General features: G+C 41.5%; 1 protein-coding gene across 4 annotated transcripts in view; it reads right to left on the bottom strand.

The window, feature by feature from the left end:
* Positions 1-1,339: 1,339 nt before the first annotated feature.
* The window catches only part of LOC111664753 (protein FAM222A-like), a 21,410-nt gene continuing 1,745 nt past the window's right edge, over positions 1,340-21,004 (bottom strand). Inside the window, exons 1-3 of one of the 4 annotated variants that reach the window (XM_087177487.1) lie at positions 18,892-19,027; positions 13,411-13,579; positions 1,340-4,018 (exon numbers count right to left, since the gene is read on the bottom strand). In XM_087177487.1, coding sequence (XP_087033613.1) covers positions 2,601-4,018; positions 13,411-13,540 — 1,548 coding nt within the window. In that variant the 5' untranslated portion in view covers positions 13,541-13,579; positions 18,892-19,027 and the 3' untranslated portion in view covers positions 1,340-2,600. Of the gene's footprint in view, positions 4,019-13,410; positions 13,580-18,891; positions 19,028-21,004 lie in introns of those variants that run through there. The other 3 variants (XM_087177486.1, XM_023419478.2, XM_023419479.2) reach the window with 3 other exon arrangements.

Genomic DNA, 21,004 nt, shown 5'->3' with positions numbered 1-21,004 from the left:
TGACTTACTGAGAATCATACTATATGTTACAAAACAGATATAGTTCCAGTCTCAACCAAACAAGATCTGAAGTGGCTCTTTAAAAACAGTTTTTATGGATGTTTTATTGATGATGTCCGTCATTCTTCAAGAGCTGCTTTGTGAAAGGCTCTTGATAACCTCAATTTGCCCTCAGCAAAAATGTTTCCAAGGCCAACTGCTGACAAAAATGTTCAGTACAGTTGAGTTGGAACCTATATTTTTTTTTTTTTCAAACATTAGCAGTAAATCTGAGGAAAATCCCCTCTCTTTTTCATGTCTCCTAATCCTCCAAATCAACCAGCCTCTTTCTCTGCCCACTCTTACTTATCTGAAGTGTGTCCCAGAGGAGCCAGAGTGGCTCTGGTTCCTCTCCCAGAGAAGCCCAGTCTGAGCTAATCGTCTCTGAGCGAGAGCAAGAGGAGCATGTCTGTAATCCTGTAGGTTTATCAGAAGAGCGTCCTGGCCTGTCCCGACTGATAGATAGGATGGAAAAGCTCCAAGCGAAACCAGGACACAATAGGAAATCATTTACAACAAAGCCTCAATGACAAAGCCACTGACCTTTAACTCTGCAATATTTATCAGCAATAAAGTCATCAATTGAATATTGCAGTTTTATTCGCAACAGTGCGTCTACTGCCATTATTCACGCCATCTAGGTTATTTGTTTTGTAATAGGCTACTTAAAGTGGGTGTGCTGTGGTGATCTAAACTACATTACTGCTATTGCATCCAATTTAGGGGGACAAATGAAGCGAAATAAGAGGTGCATGCAGGCACACCATCTAAGATTAGCAATTCAGTAGCTGGGTAATAGCAAGCCCAATTCTAAATCGTGTGAACAGTAATATTCTTGTGGATGTATCTTCAAGAAAGCATGTATTTTTCATACACAAATGTAATATCTTAAGGAGAAGGCCAGTACATTTATATGTATTTTGAAATATTCAATGGCTCCCGCCTCAAGCGTCGACTATCCATCTAGACTAACATAATTCACTATAACAAAATTACTGCTTTCAACTTGCATCATTTATATAGGAACCAGTCCAATGTATTTTAGCTAAAGATTGACTTATATCATATTGTAAACCTGAGATCCTCCAGTGAAAAGATGGATCTTAATAAAATGAAATCTGACTTCAAAAAAAAAAAAAAAAGACTCGCCTGGTGGTTAAGCTTTAAATCCCTTTGCAATAAACCCAGAAAAATGTCTAATTTTCCCACAACCACTTTATCATTCATGAATATAATCAAACCATCTCCTCAGCTCCACATTTGACAGATAGTAACTAATGATATGTAATAACACAAACTATTTGCTGGGTTTAGAAAATTTCATTTACTTGACAATCCTTATTAAGAAGAGGCAAAAAAGGGTGAGGGATATTAGGGTCATACATTGCAAAATGTAGTTATTTCAACAACATATTTCATGGAGAGCGCTCACATGTTCATATATAATAATTGCACTTTATAATTATAGAGACAGTTTGCTATGTAACTCAACAGGCCGACATAAATAAATAGTATTACAGAACCAGTGCAGACACACAAAGATCTACTCAGTCATACATTTCACACCATCAGAGATAATATAGCCCTACAAAGAAGATACATGTAAATGAATCAGGTGGCCTGCTCTCCAACATGGCACTCCATTATACCCAGGTGTTGTGTAACAGTGTCAGAACCCTCAAGAGAAAAAACATTATGTCATTCAAGAAAAAAATGTCCACACAACCTCTTACAATTTTAAATGTTAACAAAAATACAACCAAAGGGCACATCTTGCTTGGCCTGAATGCCACAGTGTTGATTTGGATATGCAACAGTCCTAATATGCTGAGCTGAGCATGACTACATTAAATCAATTAAGATGTTAAATTACATAACTTTGTCTATGACTGCATAACAGAAAATATATATTCACATTTGTATGCAAAAAATGTTTCCCCATACAGTGGCCAGGAGATTTGCATCATATTGCAGAAGCTGGGGCAGGAGTCACTGAAAATAGGACAGAACAAAACTCACAATAAAGCAGCAGACAACCAAAATTTCAGTTCATAATTGAGGGACGTTCCCTCTCAAATAAGAAGCCATTGTTTGTAAAAATATACAATATATTCACAAAAACTGTTACCAGAGAGCCTTCCCAGATTCAAGTGTTTTTAGAAGGGTACCAATGATTACTTCAGTCCAGCAAGTGTCCTTTTTTTTTTTTTTTGTAAAGGCCTACAGAGAAATCACCTGCAAAATAGACAGTTCATGTTTAAAATGGAACGGCAGATTCTGATTGGGTGCTCAGCATCAGTATTAAATGAAGAACAGCAGGCATATTTGATGGCCATTTAAGATATAAAAATAAAACATGAAAAGTCCATAAGATTAACTTATATCTTAAGTCATGATTATCATTTACCTTCAGGCTTGGAAACACAAAGCCTTCTACAAATATAGCACATGCACAAACTAAAAAGGCATGTCTCATTCTCATAGATGTCTGAACTGACGCACTTCCACTGTCTATAATAGGTTTGTCACTCCTGCGTCCTGTTGTGTGCCAGCACCTGGTCTTATCTGTAGACAGGGAGTTGGATGTGGGTTTGCTGGTGGTGCTCCAGCAGCTGAGGCATCCCCATGGCTTCGTACCCACGGCCCAGCATGCGCTCTTTGATGCAGGGAGGGTGGATCTCACTGATGAGGCACTCCAGAGACTGCAGGCTGCTGCTAAGTACTGCAGCGTGGCACAGGCTAGAACTAGGCAGCCCACAACAGAGGTTTTGGTCTTTGCTGTAGGCCTGGGTATGAGGAGGAAGGGGAAGGTGGAGCTGCGGCTGGTGACGCTGAGGGTGGTGGTGGTGGTGGTGGTGGTGTTGATGGCGGTTTGGGTGGAGGTGGGGATGGGAGAGCCCCAGGTCTCTAGGCCTGGCTGCACATGTACCCGTTGCCAGCACCTGAGAAGTATAACAGTCGCTGTTAGGGGTGGCCACAACACTGTCCCAGAGAGGAGCAAAGTACTGTCCGACAGAGAACTCCCCCGGCATGGCAGCGCAGTTCAGAGAGGAGCTGCTGACTCGCTCCTGCCCAGCTCCCACGCTGGGGGGATGCGGCCTGTAAGACAGCTGCGAGGAGCACGCCAAAGGGAGGCAGGTTTCAGGAGACTGGCCAACCCCAGTCTCTGCTGCTCTATGCCCCTGAGCACTGTTACTCACACTGTACATCCTCACTGCTCCCTGCTGATACTGCTGCTGCTGAATTTGATGTTTGTGCTGCCACACCGTGTAGTCTCCTTTCTCTAAGTAACCAGCTTTGGCTATGTCTGCACTCTGTGTCGGTAGCACTGCCCCCGTGAATGCCAGACTGCTCTGGGGCGGCACTCCCAGGACAAAGTCTGAGTCTGAATGTGCCACTGCAGCCACGGCCTGCAGAGACGGGCTGGCTCGAGCCTCTCCCCCCAGCTGCAGGGTCTGGCTGTGGGGAACTCTGCTCATCTGCCTCATCAGGCTTTGAACCTCTGCCAGCTCAGACTGGGGGGCCAGGCTCTGATCTCCGGAGGCCATCCCTGCACTAGAACAAAGCGTCTCAATGGGTACATCAGGCAGCTTACATGCGCTTATATGATAGGCCTTGTGCCCATGTCTGACAGTGTAGCCATTATTCAGAGGATTATTATACGGCGCCACAGAAGCCTGGGAGTTTGCATGTTTAGTCCTCCTGCCCTCTGAGTTTTTCACCACACCTTTGACCACCACAGAGGCTTTGACGATGGCCAACAAGCCCTGATATCCTCCTGAGTACGGGTGTGAATACGGGCTAAAGCGGGGACCTGTGGTGTCTAGGCCGTTGACCGTTTTGTTGAGCTGTTTATGCTGTGGCACCCGGACGTCAGATGGAAAGATTTTGATGGACAGTGGGCTGTTGGCGTTCTTCTGGGCAAAGGCATCCAACTCTGCAGGAGAAGGATACCGAGAAATCATGGAGGCTGGCTCGCCTGAGAAGAAAGCGGACAAAAGGAAGTGATTAGTCCACAAGATGCCCAATGAAACCTTGTATCTTGTGTTTTCTGTTGTTTTAGGGTTTATTTAAAAACCTATTTTAGGGAATATATGGGAGACATCAACTAATTTTATGGAGGGAAACACCTCCAGCACTGTTCGATCAGTATTTAATGAAATGAATTCAGACTGTTCAACCTAGAATTAGTTTACCCAAGGAAATCAGAAGAAGCGCAGCGGCAACAGGACTGGAGAGAGGAGCTAATTTTACCGCAGCGGCTCCAATGAGAATCATTTGAAGATATTTAGATGTTAAGCCACAGCTGGAGGAGCTAGTGGAAGCTGGATGCAGTAACTCCTTAAAAATCACTAATTGGATCTCACCTTACTAACTGATATTTCAGTAATTTGTTTGAATGCTAAAATTCTTCATAGCTGATCCACACTTACTCTTTGGCTTACTTTTTAACTTTGTGATCATTCAAGCATCATCAGTTCCTGCCTATAATTTTTTTTCTTTTTCTCCATTTTATGCTTTTATGAACCTGCAGTGAGTCTACTGTAAAAGCCTGAAGCCTAGATTGTGAAGGAAAAGTTGTTGCTGCTGGAAAAAGAGCAAAGAGTACTGCTGATTGAATTGTGTGTGGGTAAGCTAACGGGGACAAACTAAGATTGGATTTAAACACTATTATTCAAGCAATTTCATGGCTGCTTAACTCCTTGCAACAAAGGAAAAGTGGGAAAGGTGCCCCCATTTAAAAACAATAAATCACCTGTTAGAAATTACCGCCACCTTTCGGAGTGACACTTTTATGGAATTCCTGACATAAAAAGAAAAGGCACCGAAATTAACCTAGATCACAATGTGAGTCAGTGGAAATAATAGCAGGCAAAATAACAAGCTTGTAATCGGCAACAAAAGGGCTAAAAATAAAAAAAACAAAACACTTCATTTCATTTTCAATAACAAAACCAATTCCAGCTATGCAGGGGCGAGGCTCACTTGTTGTTCCCATTTGAAATTGATTTGGGAGTTCATTTCATTTCAGGCCTACAGTGAGCCTCCCGACTGTGAAAATGATTCAATCTACAAGATCCATCTCATGAAAGAAATAAATTGGGTGTTTAAAATGGAGGAAAGAGGTAAGGTGGAGTGTTCAATCCATCCAGAAATCTCCCAGCGGAGTAGAAGGAGCAGCACCATGGTGCCAGGAGCATGAATGAATTCTACAGAGAAATACAACAAAGCAAAACACTGCTTATTATGTATCACAGTGTAGTGCTGCTATAGAAAACAGTGACATCTGGGATGTTGGAGAGGTGTTTATACTGTATACAACATCAAGATGTGAGCTCTGTCTTCTCTAGTTTCCCATAATGCTTCTCACGGAGAAAGAGGTAACAGGAAAAACCAGCTGCAATAACAATTTCTAGCCTTTGGCTAAAAGCTGAAAATCCATGACCATAACTGATAAGTAGAAGACGAGGTTCATATCCACCTGAATGGGAAGTAATCAATACATCAACACAGATGTACTGATACCCCAGTTCAAAATTTGTTTACTTTCTGCCTTGGATAATGTTGCTCAATTAACAAAAGATAGATCATTTAGCGAGGCGTTTTAGCCGATCCTTGCTCAGTAAAATGTCAGTGTTAAGCCCTGCAGGCTGCGATTGGCTTGCTGTTCCACAAACATTTCAAACACTTTGAATGCTAACACGTCTTCACAGGGTGTCTGATATTGTTAGTCCAGAGATTACAGCCCTGTCAGAGCCATGGAGACACAACACAGCTGCGCTTCCCACTGTGGCTGCCTTAATGTGGCACTATGGAAACCTCATTAGCAAATAGGCCTTACCCACTCTGCATTCACATATTTATCATCTGAGGGCCACTACTGTGTGACATATGCATTGAAAAAAAAAAGGGGGCTCATTTGAGCTGGGTAACAACTACTGGGTAATGCGAAGGTAAAACTGAGATCAGACACGGCATGACAAGCGTTAAAGCTGCTCTAAATTACAACCAAAGGTAATTGTTTCAGTCTTGAGGACTTCATTACCAATCAGTGGCGTTAAACTGCAGTAAACTGTGCACAGCACGTCATGTTTATCAGTCTTTGGTGGCTTTCTGAAAGCATGTGGTAGCAGCAGTAAAAGCACACCTTGAAGTCATTGTTCACAATATTCGCTCATTTCACGGCTGTAAAACACACTCATGTCAAAAAAGGACCTTTAATGTGTAGTTCATTTATTATAATCTGGCACGATGATAGATGAACTTTCCCTCTGAAGGTGCCAAGGAGGCGAAGAGCCTCCTTGTAGAGGCTGATGTCCCAAGCAAACTCTCGACATGAGGGCCCACGGTATCAGATTTTCTCTACACAATCACCGTGGCCAAAAGAATTCACGATAATGATATTATCGTATATCGTATTGTATGGTATTGTATCGTATATATAGATTTTAAAAAAAGGAGTACGGAGGTGCAACATAACAAAATGTGTGAAGGGGTCTGAATACTTTATGAATGTATCACCTCTCTGGCGCTCTGCTCGTGTCATTTGCACTTTCCAAAATCAGATCAAGTATGAACTAAGCTTCAGGTTTGTGCCTTTGCTGTGCATTAGACCATTTAAAACAGCCGGCGTATTTCAAAACATGTGCATTAGTTGCTTCCAGCTCATTTTGGCCGTTATTCTGAAAACAAACAAATAAACAAGTAAAAATGTACAAATGAGGCCAACTCTCTCCTCCACCCTTACTTCTCTGTCGGCTACAGTCATTATATTCAGCCGGGCATTTGGCTCTTTTAAAACCCTGGCATTTTCAACTGCAACACAAAAATGCATGAGCCAGGAAATAAGTAAATATTTTTACCTAGCAGGTGAAATGTCGGAGCTACGAAACAGCTATGTACTTTTAGCTCAAGAAATGTATGAATCACTTAATTAGCCTATGTTGCCTTGAGGAGATGAGATTAGTCATGTTGTTCTTCTAGTAGTATATTTATGCAGGGTTAATTTTTAGCACATTGTCAACATGTCAGACAGAAGAAATGTTCTGCATATACCACAGACCAACAGAAAATGCTCTAAATTATGTTAATTTTCTTTAATTAATTCTCTTATTCTTTATTTCTCTTTAACCTCTCCTCTTCTCTCTAGAATTAATAAAAAAAAATCTCCTTCATATTGTCAACTATACATTTCATTGTGACATGGTTTCCTGTGCTTCTTTACTGTAGTCACAATGAAATTCAGCGGTGCTAAATTATGGCAAGAGATGAAAACAAATATGAGGCCATTCACATGACAACAGGGAAATGGCAGCTACGTGTTGTCAGGTAGGGAATGGCAGAGAGATAATTAGCGGTCTGACCTTAAGCACTTAATCACCCTGAACCTGCAGACTGCACGCCGTTTCACTCCTCGACCCTGACACAGAGCAGAGGCGCAGAGAAAGACGAAAAACAGCACCGAAAAAATAACAGCCTTGGCCGAGGCATCGTGCAGTGTTTACACATTTAAATTCTTTGACCCTTTAACATTTGCTTTCAGACAGGTCTGATTGAAGTGGCTTACGTAGGATCAAAAAGCTTGTCTGTATTTTTCATTTTCCTCAAAAATCTGCATAATAACACTGATGTGTGATGCATCTAGAACACTGGCTTGACAAATTTAATGGTCCCACCAGTCAGGCTTGAATGTTTTCTTGGTTAGACGCGGCTCCACACATTAAACATGCTGCTCGACTGTTGTGGCACCATGCTGAGCGAAACTGGCACTCTTTCATAGGAAACACCTAATCCTGATTTCCTCTTTCCATGCAGGAGACTTGCTTGGAAAGAAAAGAGTTGGGGGAGGGTGGGGGCAAATCATAAACTCTCAATCACCACTAGGCATGATAATGTGTGTGCATGCGTTTGTGTGTGTGTGTGTGTGCGTGTGTGTGTGTGTATTTGTGGCTTAAAGAGATTTTAGAAATGTTAACATAAAAATAATCTGGAGGGATACGACATTGCGTTTTTAAATCACATCATGGTGTATATAAATATATTTGTGGTCGTCCATAACCCTGATTCCACCCCCATACAATTCTGCCACTTTAAACTGGCTAATCTTTTCCCCGTGGTCACACTTGAAGCCATTTCCCCCCAGATTAGAGCGGAGCCCTCATTGTTTTGGAGCAGTTTAAGTTAATCGCTAATTTATGGGGAAAACAAGCCCCAGAGGCACGGGCTGAAAACAGGAGCTCATTGCGTTTCCAAAGTCACTGCTTCCAACCGTTACATACCCGGAGGGCCAACATAAGGAACCGATTAGAATGACCACCAGATATGATTCCCACATGAGCTAAAACTAAAAATTCATAAATTTATTCCTTATTAATATCCAAACATGCTGGACTAATCTGCCAGCCAAAAATCCCAGAGGTCTTTGATGTTATGCTGGAGACTTGTGGTGAACACTTTTGTGAAATAGCATGTTTACAAGAGTCAAATCCTCAGCAGGAACATGGCACTGAGAGCTGGCAGTTAATTACAGAACAGTGCTTCTCAGCAGGCATAAATACTTGTTTACCACACCAATCATCCCGATATTTAAAATACTCTGGCCTACCTTAATAACCAGGGACTGAGCTCAGCACATTCACAACGCCTTTAAAACCTATGTCCCCGTTACCATGACAACCCCCTCTTTGCACCCAGTTGGCCCAATAAGCCCAGTCATTAGAACCATGTAATTAATTGGCCCTGCCTTCATTCATCTGTTTGAGATGAGCTTGTGCAGTTGACTATCTGCTGGTTAGACAGAGCAATAACTAGCAACTGCTGGCTTCTCCCTCTCCTCAATTCAAGCCACAAATTGAAGATAAAATTGTGCTGTGTATTTGTTTTGCATCATTTAAATGATTATATGTGAATTATAGTCACTGCTGATGGATAACTTCAATCAGTCAATTTCCAACTTCAGCCTGAAGAGATATGCAGCTACCACAAACATCAGTAATTTATTAAGTTGTTACAGAGTTTCCAAGGTTTAAGAGCGATTTAAGGCGTCCCTGGTTCTGGAAGTAAAAGTCCCATTCATTTTTTTCAGTGATAATTGTAGGTGACTCATGGTTTGGAGCAATTCTGTGGCTTAGATGGACTTTAAGCTCTCCGAGTTGAATTAATATAAAATCTAAACAACTCTAGTGGAAAAAGTAAAAGTATGTGTGTGTATGAAAATATAAGGTGAGGAGTTGACTATGACTCCCAAGGTGCATTTGAGGGTCACTGGGCTTAGAAAACTGTGACTACAATTTGCAGTTTCAAATCCTCTCACTTTTAGATTCTGGGTCAACTCTGGGATAAATTCGTCAACTACAGCACCGTGTATTGTTCCCAACTGCAACGACAAAGTGTTTTGAATCGTACCTCTGGCTGGCTTCTTCTCGACCTCAACAATGACCAAAGCTCAAACTGATGGACCAAACATGAAAATCCTCAGAAACAAAGCTGAAATAATTAAAACTGGTGGCCATAAAATACACCTAAAGGGTTGTTATATCATCCAAGAGACTCATGTTTCTTTGATATATATATATATATATATACACATATATATATTGAGAAATATAGAGAAACGCGTCCCAGGCCACCTGACAAATATAAAGGCCAATCACTTTCCATTTAGACCTGGTCTGGTCTGGTCTAAACTCTTGAAAAAAGGGAGCATGCAGTGGTTTATCAGAGCTGTTTACTGAACAGCTGCCTGCTGCTGTTAGAAACAGAGCGTGTGTGACTGGCTACATGAACTATATTGTAAATGTGTTGTAAAAACCAAAACAATGTGCTGAGTAAAGCTAAACAGAGCTGAATGGTAATTCTCTGGTTTGACACTGAACGAGTCCTTTCACATTACAGTCATTTGACTCAATGCTGAAATAAGAAATATTGATTATTACAGGTTTGAACGGTGTCATCACCAGTGAGATGCAGTATCAGCAGCTTTCTTCATATAAGAGCACTTCAATGAAAAGGCATGAATATTTATCTCCTAAGAGGTTAGAAGAAGGTTAGCTAATGGTTAGTTAATGCCTTCATGTGGTTTACTCAACCTAACAACCAAGAGGACCATCAGATAGAGGTGGATGAAGTGGAAAAAGTAGACACAGGACATACTGACATCAAAGCATATGCTCTTAAATCTCACAAACACTAACTTCTCTATTCACAACCTTCTTCCGTAAACACACAAAAATACAAATACAGACGCTCATTCACCCTGTTTTCACATGCCTTCCTCCCTCCATGTCAGTAATCTCTACATAAAGGGTGCTCATAAGACAGAGTAACCTCAGGGTTGAACACTTAGTTATGTGTGCTCGAGGACGCTCTGGCGAATACTCTTTTGCACCAGTGTCACTCCTCATTTGTTTCTGTGCCGCTTGGCCCAGCTTGGGCAAAGTTTCCCCTCTAAAAGCCGGCCCGAGCGCAGGCCGGCAGCGTGGGAAAAAAAGCATTTCCAGCCCCGGCTTTCAAGCTGAGATAGCAGAGAAGAGCACAGCTCTCATTCACTCTCATCACATAATTCCTAACACTCGTTTCTCAGAAATCTTTCACATGGGGTCTGTGTGGCTGAGAGCTTTCATGTCCTGTGCCTTCCATTTATTGATAGCTAAAAATGGAAATGGCTTTCAAAAGCACAGCAGCGACCAAAGACCGTCCCCATTTAACTCGATCCAACGACAACTCATTTAATGAAGAAGCTTGGGCCACACACACTGAGCTCCCATCAGCAGTCTATTCCCTGTGGTTGTGCTTGAAATGTCAGGATTGAGCTGGAGGGTGCTGCACTACGCACAGTCGCAGTACATAAAACTCAAGGGGGGGTGGGTGGAAAGGCCCTGCAGGTAAACAGGATGAGAAATGCACCCCTGGTTCTGCCTGAGGCAAACTAGGCCCTTCTGTTCCAATGTTTAGCAGACAAGTGCTCCACTGATTCCCAATTAATATTTAATAACAAAAAAGACAAAGAGGCATTTCACCCAGGGAGAGTGCTGGGAGACGACGAGATGAGATAGGGAGCTCAAGAAGGAAGCAAATTCAGCATTTCAAACTTCACAAGTTGGATACACAGGATTTGGTTTTGAGTAGGCTACATAAGTCTAAAAATAATAATGCACCCACCACCCCTTTTTGTCAATTAGCCACACAGTCTGTCACACCACCACACAGGTATTTCCTCCTCATTTGGCAGTTTGGACTGTGTGGTTATTTATACCGTGTGATTTTGTTGGACAACTTTAATGGTACACGGAGTTCGGTGACCTCAGAAACCTCTCAGCATGGCTCCGCCCAGCTTCAACCTGAGAAGAGGTCTAATTATCAGGAATAGGTGAAAACACCTGTGTGTATGTGCAGGTGTTAGATTAACCTTTCACTGAAATCTGACGCTTGCAATAAAATTAGACTGTCTAGCAGCACAGTGTACGACACACAAAATAAGATACCCTCTATGCGAATGAACAGGCCCGTGGAAATGAACGCAACATTTACTGGTAACAGGATCAGTCAGATAAAATAATCCTGACCACTGCCCTGCTGCAGATATGACGTATAGGCTCAGCTAACACTGATAGTCAAATTATGGTGATTCACTCTGAGAAAAATCTGAATGTGCACAATGTTACTGGTCAATATTTGCATACTCTTGCTTTCTCTGAGCCCACAGTCTGAGCCATACCGTTTCACCTCATTTACAATTATCCCTGTTAGCTTCTGCAGTGCAGTAGCTATTCTTGCATGGGTCTAAATTAAACACGTTAAATATACGGGAGCACAGGCTCAAAATAATAACAACACAACACACTGCAACACCTATCCAAAAACAAAACCAATCTTTACAGGACCACATATTTTAAGATGTCCCATGGCTACATGGATTTATATAACTGCAACACACACACACACACACACACACACACACACACACACACACACAGCTGAACCATTAAACTATAAGTAATTATGGATCTTCAATATAGCTTCAAACCAGACCCAGCAAAGAAGTATAAGGCATCAGCAGTTTTTTTTAAAGCAATCGAGAAAAGGAAAGCCACAGCAGAATAACTTCATTGGTGGTACTATGATCTCATTATATGAATCTTGACTATCAAGGAAGAAAAAAAAAAAAAGTATTTGGACCACTGCACAAATAATATGGATCTAAAGTAACATACATAAAAGAAGAACTTATTCTGTAGACAGATGTTGCATCTAATCCGTTAATTGAAAGGAAATCTAATCGCAAATGTCAATCCAGGTTAGTCCCAAAAATACACACTCAACCTTTCAGTGAATGCAGAGTAATCAGTCAAAGATGAAGGTCAAACAACACTGACACGGGGAGCTTTCTGCGCAAAATGTGAACATCATTAGTAACCCTGTATGGGAGAGTTGATTAACTCTGTAATTTCAGAGGTCCACTTTGACCTGCACGCATTTGCACTGCAGGAGAACACTGATTAGTAGCCCAATTAAAAGGCATCATCATCATCAGGAGGCCCATTATTTTAATTCAAAAAGCTTCACAGCAGCTGAAATCTCAACACACTGCTGGACCCACGTGTCACGGGGATGCCCCATAACCTCTGCGCTAAGTAAGACGCAACACACGGTACTTTGTCCACTTTTATGAATTACCTAGGTGACAAGTGGCTGGTGGTTGTACGGTAATAAGCACCAATTAATGTTTGTGGCCTGTTGGTGTTTGACTTATGTTAGTTAGTTGTACACAGTGACCATAACACACGTTTGACATCTTTTAGAAAGCCCCACAATAGATATATATATTTAGACATTTTTATTTGTTTAATATGAGAGGTCTGTGTCTCCCTCACCTCTAAACTGAGCTTGGCTGTCCCCTGGTTCGGACCAAGGAACTGCCAAACCAGACCCAGCCCCTTTTGGCTCCTTTTACGGTTGGGTTCCTGGGGGAATGTACCATTTGTGGTACAGATGGAGGGAGGCTGTGGTGTGTTTGGCAGGAAATGCTGATTTAGAGCATTGTGCTTGTGTTTTTCTACTGTTAATTTATAATATTTGCCTATTGTGTAAAAGATAAATCACTGCTATAAATTCATCGATTGTTGTTGTTAATCGCTATTTTCTGGAATAGGAGGAGCTACTAGTGAACATGAGTTCAGAACATGATTTGATTGACTTCTTTTCATCTTTGTCTTTTTTTCCCACTTCCACTGTTTCCACAAACAAACACATGGACACTTTAATGTGCGCTTGGAGGTGACAAGGTCAAACTGAACATCACCGAGAAATTCTACCAGTTACTAATATTTTCTTAAACTGGTCTCTGAATCTGTAGTGCGCTTGCAGACTCACCTTTGTGGGTGCAGGGCTGCAGTGGTGGTACTGGCAGCAGTAACGGCGGTGGTGGAACATCAAGGCTTTTGGGTGTGCAAGCCAAACGCTGCGACGAGAGGTTCTGCCGTCTCTGGATACAGGCCAGCATGATAGTTCACTAGGGCTGCACACAGCCTGGATAAACCTGCTAGAATAAAGAGAAACAAAAATGCTTTTTTACTCTATAACCAATACTTTTAACACCAAATGAAATGCTGATGAAAGAAGACTAAAGGACAGCAGTGCTTTGAGCTAAATGCTAACTTTAGCAAGCTAATATGCTCGCAATGACAAAACTGCTGGTGTTAAGAAGGTATAACCATGTTAACCATTAGCTAATTGGCACATTAGCACATCAGTTGAGGCTGATGGTAAAATCATTAGTTCTGCAGATATAAGCTCATGAACAATAAATCAAATTCTGGTATGAATGTTAGTACCCATAATAAAAAAACAAAAATGTCAACCTCATGTTGGTGCTAAAAGGTTAAGTCAGAAGTCAGTCAGTGGGTTTCATTCTCTGAGGACCATGAATGTCTGTATGAAATCTTATGGCAATCCATCCAATAGTTTCTGAGATATTTCCATCTGAAAAAGTGGTGGACCAGCTAACAGACCATCATCCATAGAGCGATGACGCTGGCACGGCTCAACAACCTTTATCCTCACTTGAGAGGAATTGATCCCATACCAGTCCTGTTCTCACATCTTTTGATTTTAAAAGTTTTTCTGATTGCATGGAAAGGACACATAGCTCCGAGGATCACTGGAGAGAAAGTAGATGCTAACTTTAAGTTTGAAAAAAAAAAAAAAAAAAGTCAAATGATGAGCAATACATTCAAACTCTTGCATCAAACATCAGTTTGATGTTGGAAGAAAACTGCAGGTTTTGCACACTACAAAAAAAAAAACCCCATAGGAGGCTCTCTCTTCTTTCAAAAACATCTTTTTCCTGTTACTTCAGTAGATTACATATCTTAGAACTCTTCCAACGTCTTGGGTCCTTTTACCATATTAAAATTCAGCAGCCCCACTTTGAACTGCCAAGACTGCGCATTTAAGAAAGTAATATCACTTAATGACGACTCCATCTCCTCCTTCTGCTTAGTTGTTATGATGGTTCTTTCCTGTTATCAACCTTGGTCTGTCGGCTGCAATCACACAGATCATTTACAAGGCCTCCTGTAGCCTCAGGCTGTGTGTTTCAATTTGTAACTAGCCCTGAGACCTGGATTTCTTGTTCCATAAATTTATGGCTGTATTGATCAGCAGAGAAAGCCAAAAGCAGCTCACTCCCTAAAATAGGCTGCGCTGTTTGCAGAGTTAAGTATTGTCAGAGGAAATGAGAGGCTGAGGCTGAAAAAGAAGGCGCCTCTCCACAGCTGTGCTGATTGAGGCAATCATTCTAAGAAGAAAGCCAGGCATTGAGGGAATATTTCAGTGATAATCGCATTTGACATTCTCTTTGATTATCTGAGAGTCAGCAAATCTGAATGCTAGCACTGCAGAACCTAAAAAACCCGGGGCTACTGTAAAATACTTATTACTGTATGTGCATCAGGTATTTTGTAGACCGACAACAAAATATCACAGATGTATAGGTTATTAATAGTTAATAAATCCAACAATTGCAAAGGGAAAGAAACACAGTGGTCTCAATACAGTATGGTGCAACGGTGATAAAAGCTTGCAACATACAGCTGTCAGATCGCCTCTTGTTCTTGTTCGTTTTTTTGGTTCTTTTGGATTTTTGCCTTCATTTCTCCCTCGGGGTCCAAAAGGGGGCAGCTAAAGCGAGCCAACCGCAGAACAGAGTGTTCAGTGATGAGCTGCAGAAACATGATTACCTTCGCCTCAAAAGGAAGAAGAGACAGAGTGGCTTTCATTTTACTCAGGTGCCAGCCCTCACTCTTCCCTTCCTCATGTACCCGCTCCCCTCCTCCGCTCAACATCTGTCCCTTGGTGACAAGCCCACTTCAAACTGCTCGGCGCAACCTGTCTCATCTGAGCGCACACATATGAAGAGCTAAAACCCTCAGTATGGTCAGATTCCATTTTGAAAATAATAGCAGTTTCACAACAACCCCTTCCATTACCACACATTTGTCAAGAGGGAGGTGCCGAAAAAATGCGGAAAGAACACAAGGGAGAAAAGGTATCTCCAGGGAAATCCCTTCATGAGCAGAAAATGAGACATGAATTGGAATACCTTCCATTACCGCCCTAATTTGCAGCTGGAAGAAAATACATCAAGGAGGTCATTATAATTCAAAGAGAGGCCAGCAGTGGCTTAAAGAAAAAAAAAGTTTCACTGAAAGCAGAAAGGGGAGCTAGATATGATGCATAAAGTGCACGTAATGATGGTTTCTTTCATCCTGCTATCTAAATTTTAAATTTAAAGAGATTTTATGAAAACTTAAGCTTAAAATTGCCTTCTCACTCTTGAGTAGAATTACCCGAAAAAAGGGGAAGAGAGATAAAAGATCAAAGTGATCCCAGAATTCATGATATTATCTGGGCAAAGTTCTCAAGCTATATCAGTTCTCCTGCCCTCCATTTAATGTTCTGCTCAACAAAAAAAGTTTCATACAATGTCATATCAGGATCTCGCCCACAACTGTGACTGCTGAAATAATAATCGCACAAACTCCAAAGTCAGTCAGCAATCTTAAAAATGGCAGTCATTATCACAGTTCAACTCAACCTTCATAAATAAGGTCCAAGAGCTTTCGTGGTGGTCGGTGTTACTCCCCTTCCTAAGACATCATGGTAGAGGTTATAAACCAGATGTCGCACTTCTCACACTCACTCCTAAACTCTTGAGTCTTACAAGTTCATTTCTTCAAGGACTTCTGTAACATGCATATTAGGGAAAAAAAGGACACAAAGTTTAAGCTGCAAGGACGTCTAATCCTCGCCACTCTCAGGCGACATCCATGCGGCTGATAAGCAGCGTGATGTGGTCCACTGAGGGGCGTGCCAGGGAGATAAAGACCTTATGCTTTGCAGTCCATCTAACTGTTCCCCCCCCGGTTTTCTGATAAGGGTGTTTTGGCAGACAAGTTTATTTTTTCAAGCCTCCTCTCTCATCACTGAAAGGATTTAAAATGCCTTGTATTTTCTAATGTCATCTATCCCCCGGATCAGGACAGGGCATTTTCTGAGAAGATAAGGTCAACTGAAGAGCTATAAGGGAAGTGATGGAGAGAATTTTTAATGGTTGCCTCAGTTTAACAGGTTGGTGGCTGAAAACGGATGCTTTTATTGTTCATTTTAATAGCATCTGTTCGATAAAAAAAAAAAAAAAAATAGCCTTTAGCTAATTTCATTGAAGAAAGTAGTGATGTATTGTCATCAAACTAGCACCAATCATGTTTATGCTGTAATATGAAGCTTGGATTAAGTTAGATTACACAGAATAAAAAAAAACACACTTGTATGTTAAGAAAACTGAAAATAGGCCATGCCTGACTTTTTACCTGTTTGGCTGGACAAAGTGGCAGCACAAGAATAACCATCAAAGCAGGAAAAAGGGACCTAAATTATACAGGGAGTCAGACAAGAGCATCTGTCTGACCTTCTGGAGTATTTTATGACTCTGCTCAGCATCAAGGGTCAGAGCGAAGATAGAAGCAAATTGCAAAAAGAGGCTCCCTCTCAGCAAACATGAAATGCACAGGAAAAAGAAGATACACACTGACTCTGAACACACATTCACCCTGGCACATTCACACATACACAAACACACACACACACGCAGGCAAACACCCCTCCCTACCCGAGCCATCTCAGCTCCTGTTAGCAGTTCTCAGAATCCTCAGTTAATAATTAGATGATAATGAAAAAGGTTTAAGACGAGCACCCTTTTCACTCTCTGGGTGGATTAGCATGTGAGTGCTATGCTAATGTTTCTCCTTCCTTCCACTCAGAAACTGCAGGCGAGCGAGAAAAGGGAAAGAACACAAAAGCAAAGGAGAAGGTTAATTTGGAAGGAAATAAATGATTAACAAAGAGCAAATGGTTATTAGAGAAGAAGAAAAAGCAGTGTCCTTCTTTGAATGAACATGACATGGCCCATGAATAACAATACGCTTACTGTATAATTAATTGTATATTATTTATGGCTTCACACTGTCTTCAAGGTAGGCACTGCAGGAACCTGTTAAAGTAATGGAGACCAGACAAGTAGTCTGACATTCAGTGCTGCTGCAGCTGCTGGATTCATCTCTATACACCCCTCCACACACACACACACACACACACACACACACACACACACACACACACACACACACACACACACACACGCACCCAACCCCCTCATACATTTTTAATAGAATCTATTACTTCTGGATTAGCCGATAAGAGCTGCCCTGGTTAAATTCTATAATAGTTTGCATAATTGGTATCAGAGCAGCATATAAGAGAGACCCAGATTTCTCTCTTCTCCTTCTCTGTAGAGAAAGAAGAAAAAAGGACATAAAGGTTCACATACAGGATAACCAAACAACCCGGAGCCACTCTGCTCCACGATGCAAGAACACTCAAGGCCTAAGGCTGATAACAATGAGCCTCATTTCCATTGAGATTAGCTCCTGTAAAAGGTATTACAACAGTCTTAAAAAGCGTTTCCTATACAACTTGTGTGCAAGCACAAAATTTATGTAAATACAATCGCTGGGCAATACTCAGACAGATGTCCACAGCATTCAGTTGCATGTAAATCATGCAGCGTTAATGGCTGGGTGTCTGGGGAAAACATTAACATTGCACTTTCTCTCATGCGAAATTTCACATAGCCATCACAAGACTAGTTGTGTTGCAGGGAAAGCTACGGCCACGGACGTCTGAAATCACAGGTTTTCAACTGTATAACAGCAGACCAATCATCCACTGACAATTTTAGGGAGCAGTCTCTCTACCACAGTACCTTCTGGGCTACATATTGCCTCACTATTGCAAAGACACCCACGATAGGGTAAAGTCTACTGCATGTATAAATCAAATATAAACTTGCACATTATTATTGGACTAACTAAATTTTCCTCATGTTCCTTGCAGGCTGTAAATTGCACAGCCGCCTCCCCGCGTTGCATTTCCAATAAAGGAAAACACAGCTTATATCAATGTGTTTTAGGTCTACTGAGCAATGCAATATACGAGCTGTATTGTGAACAACTACGAAACCTACATCAATCAACATTTCATTTCCCACTACATCATCGATTTACCTCCTAAATAAACGTACGTTATTTGGAAATCCAGACAAACTACATATTAAATATGAAACGTCTTAACTTAGTGTGAGATTGATTTCAACGAAAAGTCAGAAATGACATGAAGACCCCCCCCCCACCCCCACCCCACTACCTGCAGAGAAACCCTACAGTCACACACAAAGCTTGTCCCTATCTATCTTTTTTACTCCCACCACCTCATAGTGAAAAAAAATTACATCACCTTCAGTAGAAACAATCTCAAACAGTATTTTCAATAATTTAACATCTAACACTGCAGCAACAAATGGTCTGAAATGAATGACAGTCCAACTCCTTGCGATCAGAGCTTGCACCATTAACTTCAGCAGCAGCCACAGTTCCTGGCAGCATGAAGCATTTGCCTATGAGCTTCAGTTTTGACAAACAATTAATCATTTACGCTGGAGTTAATATCGGCCATTTCTGAGAGTCACTCTTTCAAAACAGTATTGGTGTGATGATTAGTGGTTAACCTATCCAATATATCAATGTTTATATATATATACTGTATATATATATATATATATATATATACACTGTATATATACACTATATAATCACTCTGCCCAGCTTTTATCCATGCTACTGTGAGAAAATTGTTAAGATACACAAGAGAAAAGAGGTCGTACTCCTGGGGTTTAAACACTGGACTTGTTATTTGGAAAATAGTGATTCAGACTTTTCATATATACAGATGCTGAGCACAAATTTAGCCATTAATCCAAAGCTGCACAATTAAATCTTATCTTTGAGAACAGCCTTGTTGTGGAGTAGAAAAGCCTTGGACTGACCCAAATCTGCCCTTGCACGTAGACGGTGCCAAGGTAAAAGAAACTCACTGCATGGGGTAAAGTCTGGCCAGTGCCAAGGTAGCATTAGAGGGTAAACAGAGCCTTATCTTATCCTTATCCCAGTATGCACACTGAGACGCACTGTCAAAGAGCTATGGGTATGCTGTCCAGCCTTTAGAAAACCTTGACTTCAAAGATAACAGATGGTGAAAGAGTATAAGCTCCAGGTTTTTGTAGAAAGATAACTTCTCTTTCAAACGAAGCAAATCTATGACTTAAATTACATGTTGACATCTGTCGGTCAACTCGGGAATGGGCAGACTCATTTCTAGACTTCCAATTTAGGAGAGGAAGACAGATATTAGAGGAAAATGAGTTTATAATACGCAAGCATAAACTCAATCCTACAACCCCCTCTCCTTAAGCCCTGTCGTCTGGTTGTTTAGCGTACTCTCACACTGTTACGGGTCACCGATTCTTTCTGGTCATTAAAATCTTGAAGCAAACAAAAAAACTCTGTAGGGAAAATGCAGCGTGTATGGCTCTAACGTGGGAGATAACCTAATGATAAGCTCTCTACCAGGCATCACGGAAACATCAAACATCAAATGTTCTAGGGAAGAAAAAAAAAAAGAAAAAAAGAAGGTCTTTGATCTCTGGACCAACTAAAGATGTCATCCTCTCACTGCCTTTCTACTCGGGGCAAATGATAATGCATCAATTGCAATTTGGCAGTCTTAATCATTAATTTGAAGTAATGACCGTCATGTAGACAAAATAAAGATTAGAGTTCCAAACAACCCCGTCGGTCCTCTCCCCTCCTCAGTGACCCCAGAGGCCCAGTCCTTAACCTTCCACCCTTGACCTCCGTCTCACTACCCCTTCATCCTATTAGAATGAAAAGACCAATTAGACAGATTTCAAAAGATGGCAGGCTGCCTGTAATTACACATGACATCTCTTAGCAGATAAAAAGGTGATTACAAAGGGTGCACGGGAGAAATTGCTAAGCAACTGAGCCAGTGGCATTATCCCTGTAAGTTGGGAAGAGAGGTTGGGTGCATGTACATTTTCAAAGTCATTTTGCATCATCTTATCATTCAGTCTCCAAACCCCAGACTGACGCACAACAGAAACCTCACTGTACACTTTAACAAGCATTAAACGTGAAGCAACGGACGACATGGCAGAAAAAGACATGACCTTAATCAGTCCTTGTACTGGCCTGGGTAATGATCATCCAAGAAAAGGTCATTCTCGTGGTGAGCCGTTTCCTCCATTCAGTAATTCAGTAGGCCTGGAGATTGAGCGAGCCTGGGGAAACTTCACAATAAATCAGAGCTCAGCCTCGCTCCTGAGAAAGCAAAGGGAAGCAGGCAGCCAAATGACAAATCCCTTCTCTTCTCGGAGTTGGAATTACTGCTGGGGTGTGATGTGAGATCAGAGGGAAACCCCCATGGGATACCTGCACATTGACTGCTCATGATACTATACAACCCTCTCCAAGAGCTTCAGCCCCCCCCC

Source organism: Seriola lalandi, unplaced genomic scaffold (assembly GCF_002814215.2).
Source record: "Seriola lalandi dorsalis isolate HSWRI2012SDOR001 ecotype SW California unplaced genomic scaffold, Sedor1 jcf7180002054606, whole genome shotgun sequence".
Taxonomy (NCBI): domain Eukaryota; kingdom Metazoa; phylum Chordata; class Actinopteri; order Carangiformes; family Carangidae; genus Seriola; species Seriola lalandi.
Note: the sequence above shows the minus strand (reverse complement) of the source record. Positions and strands in the feature narration are given on the sequence as shown.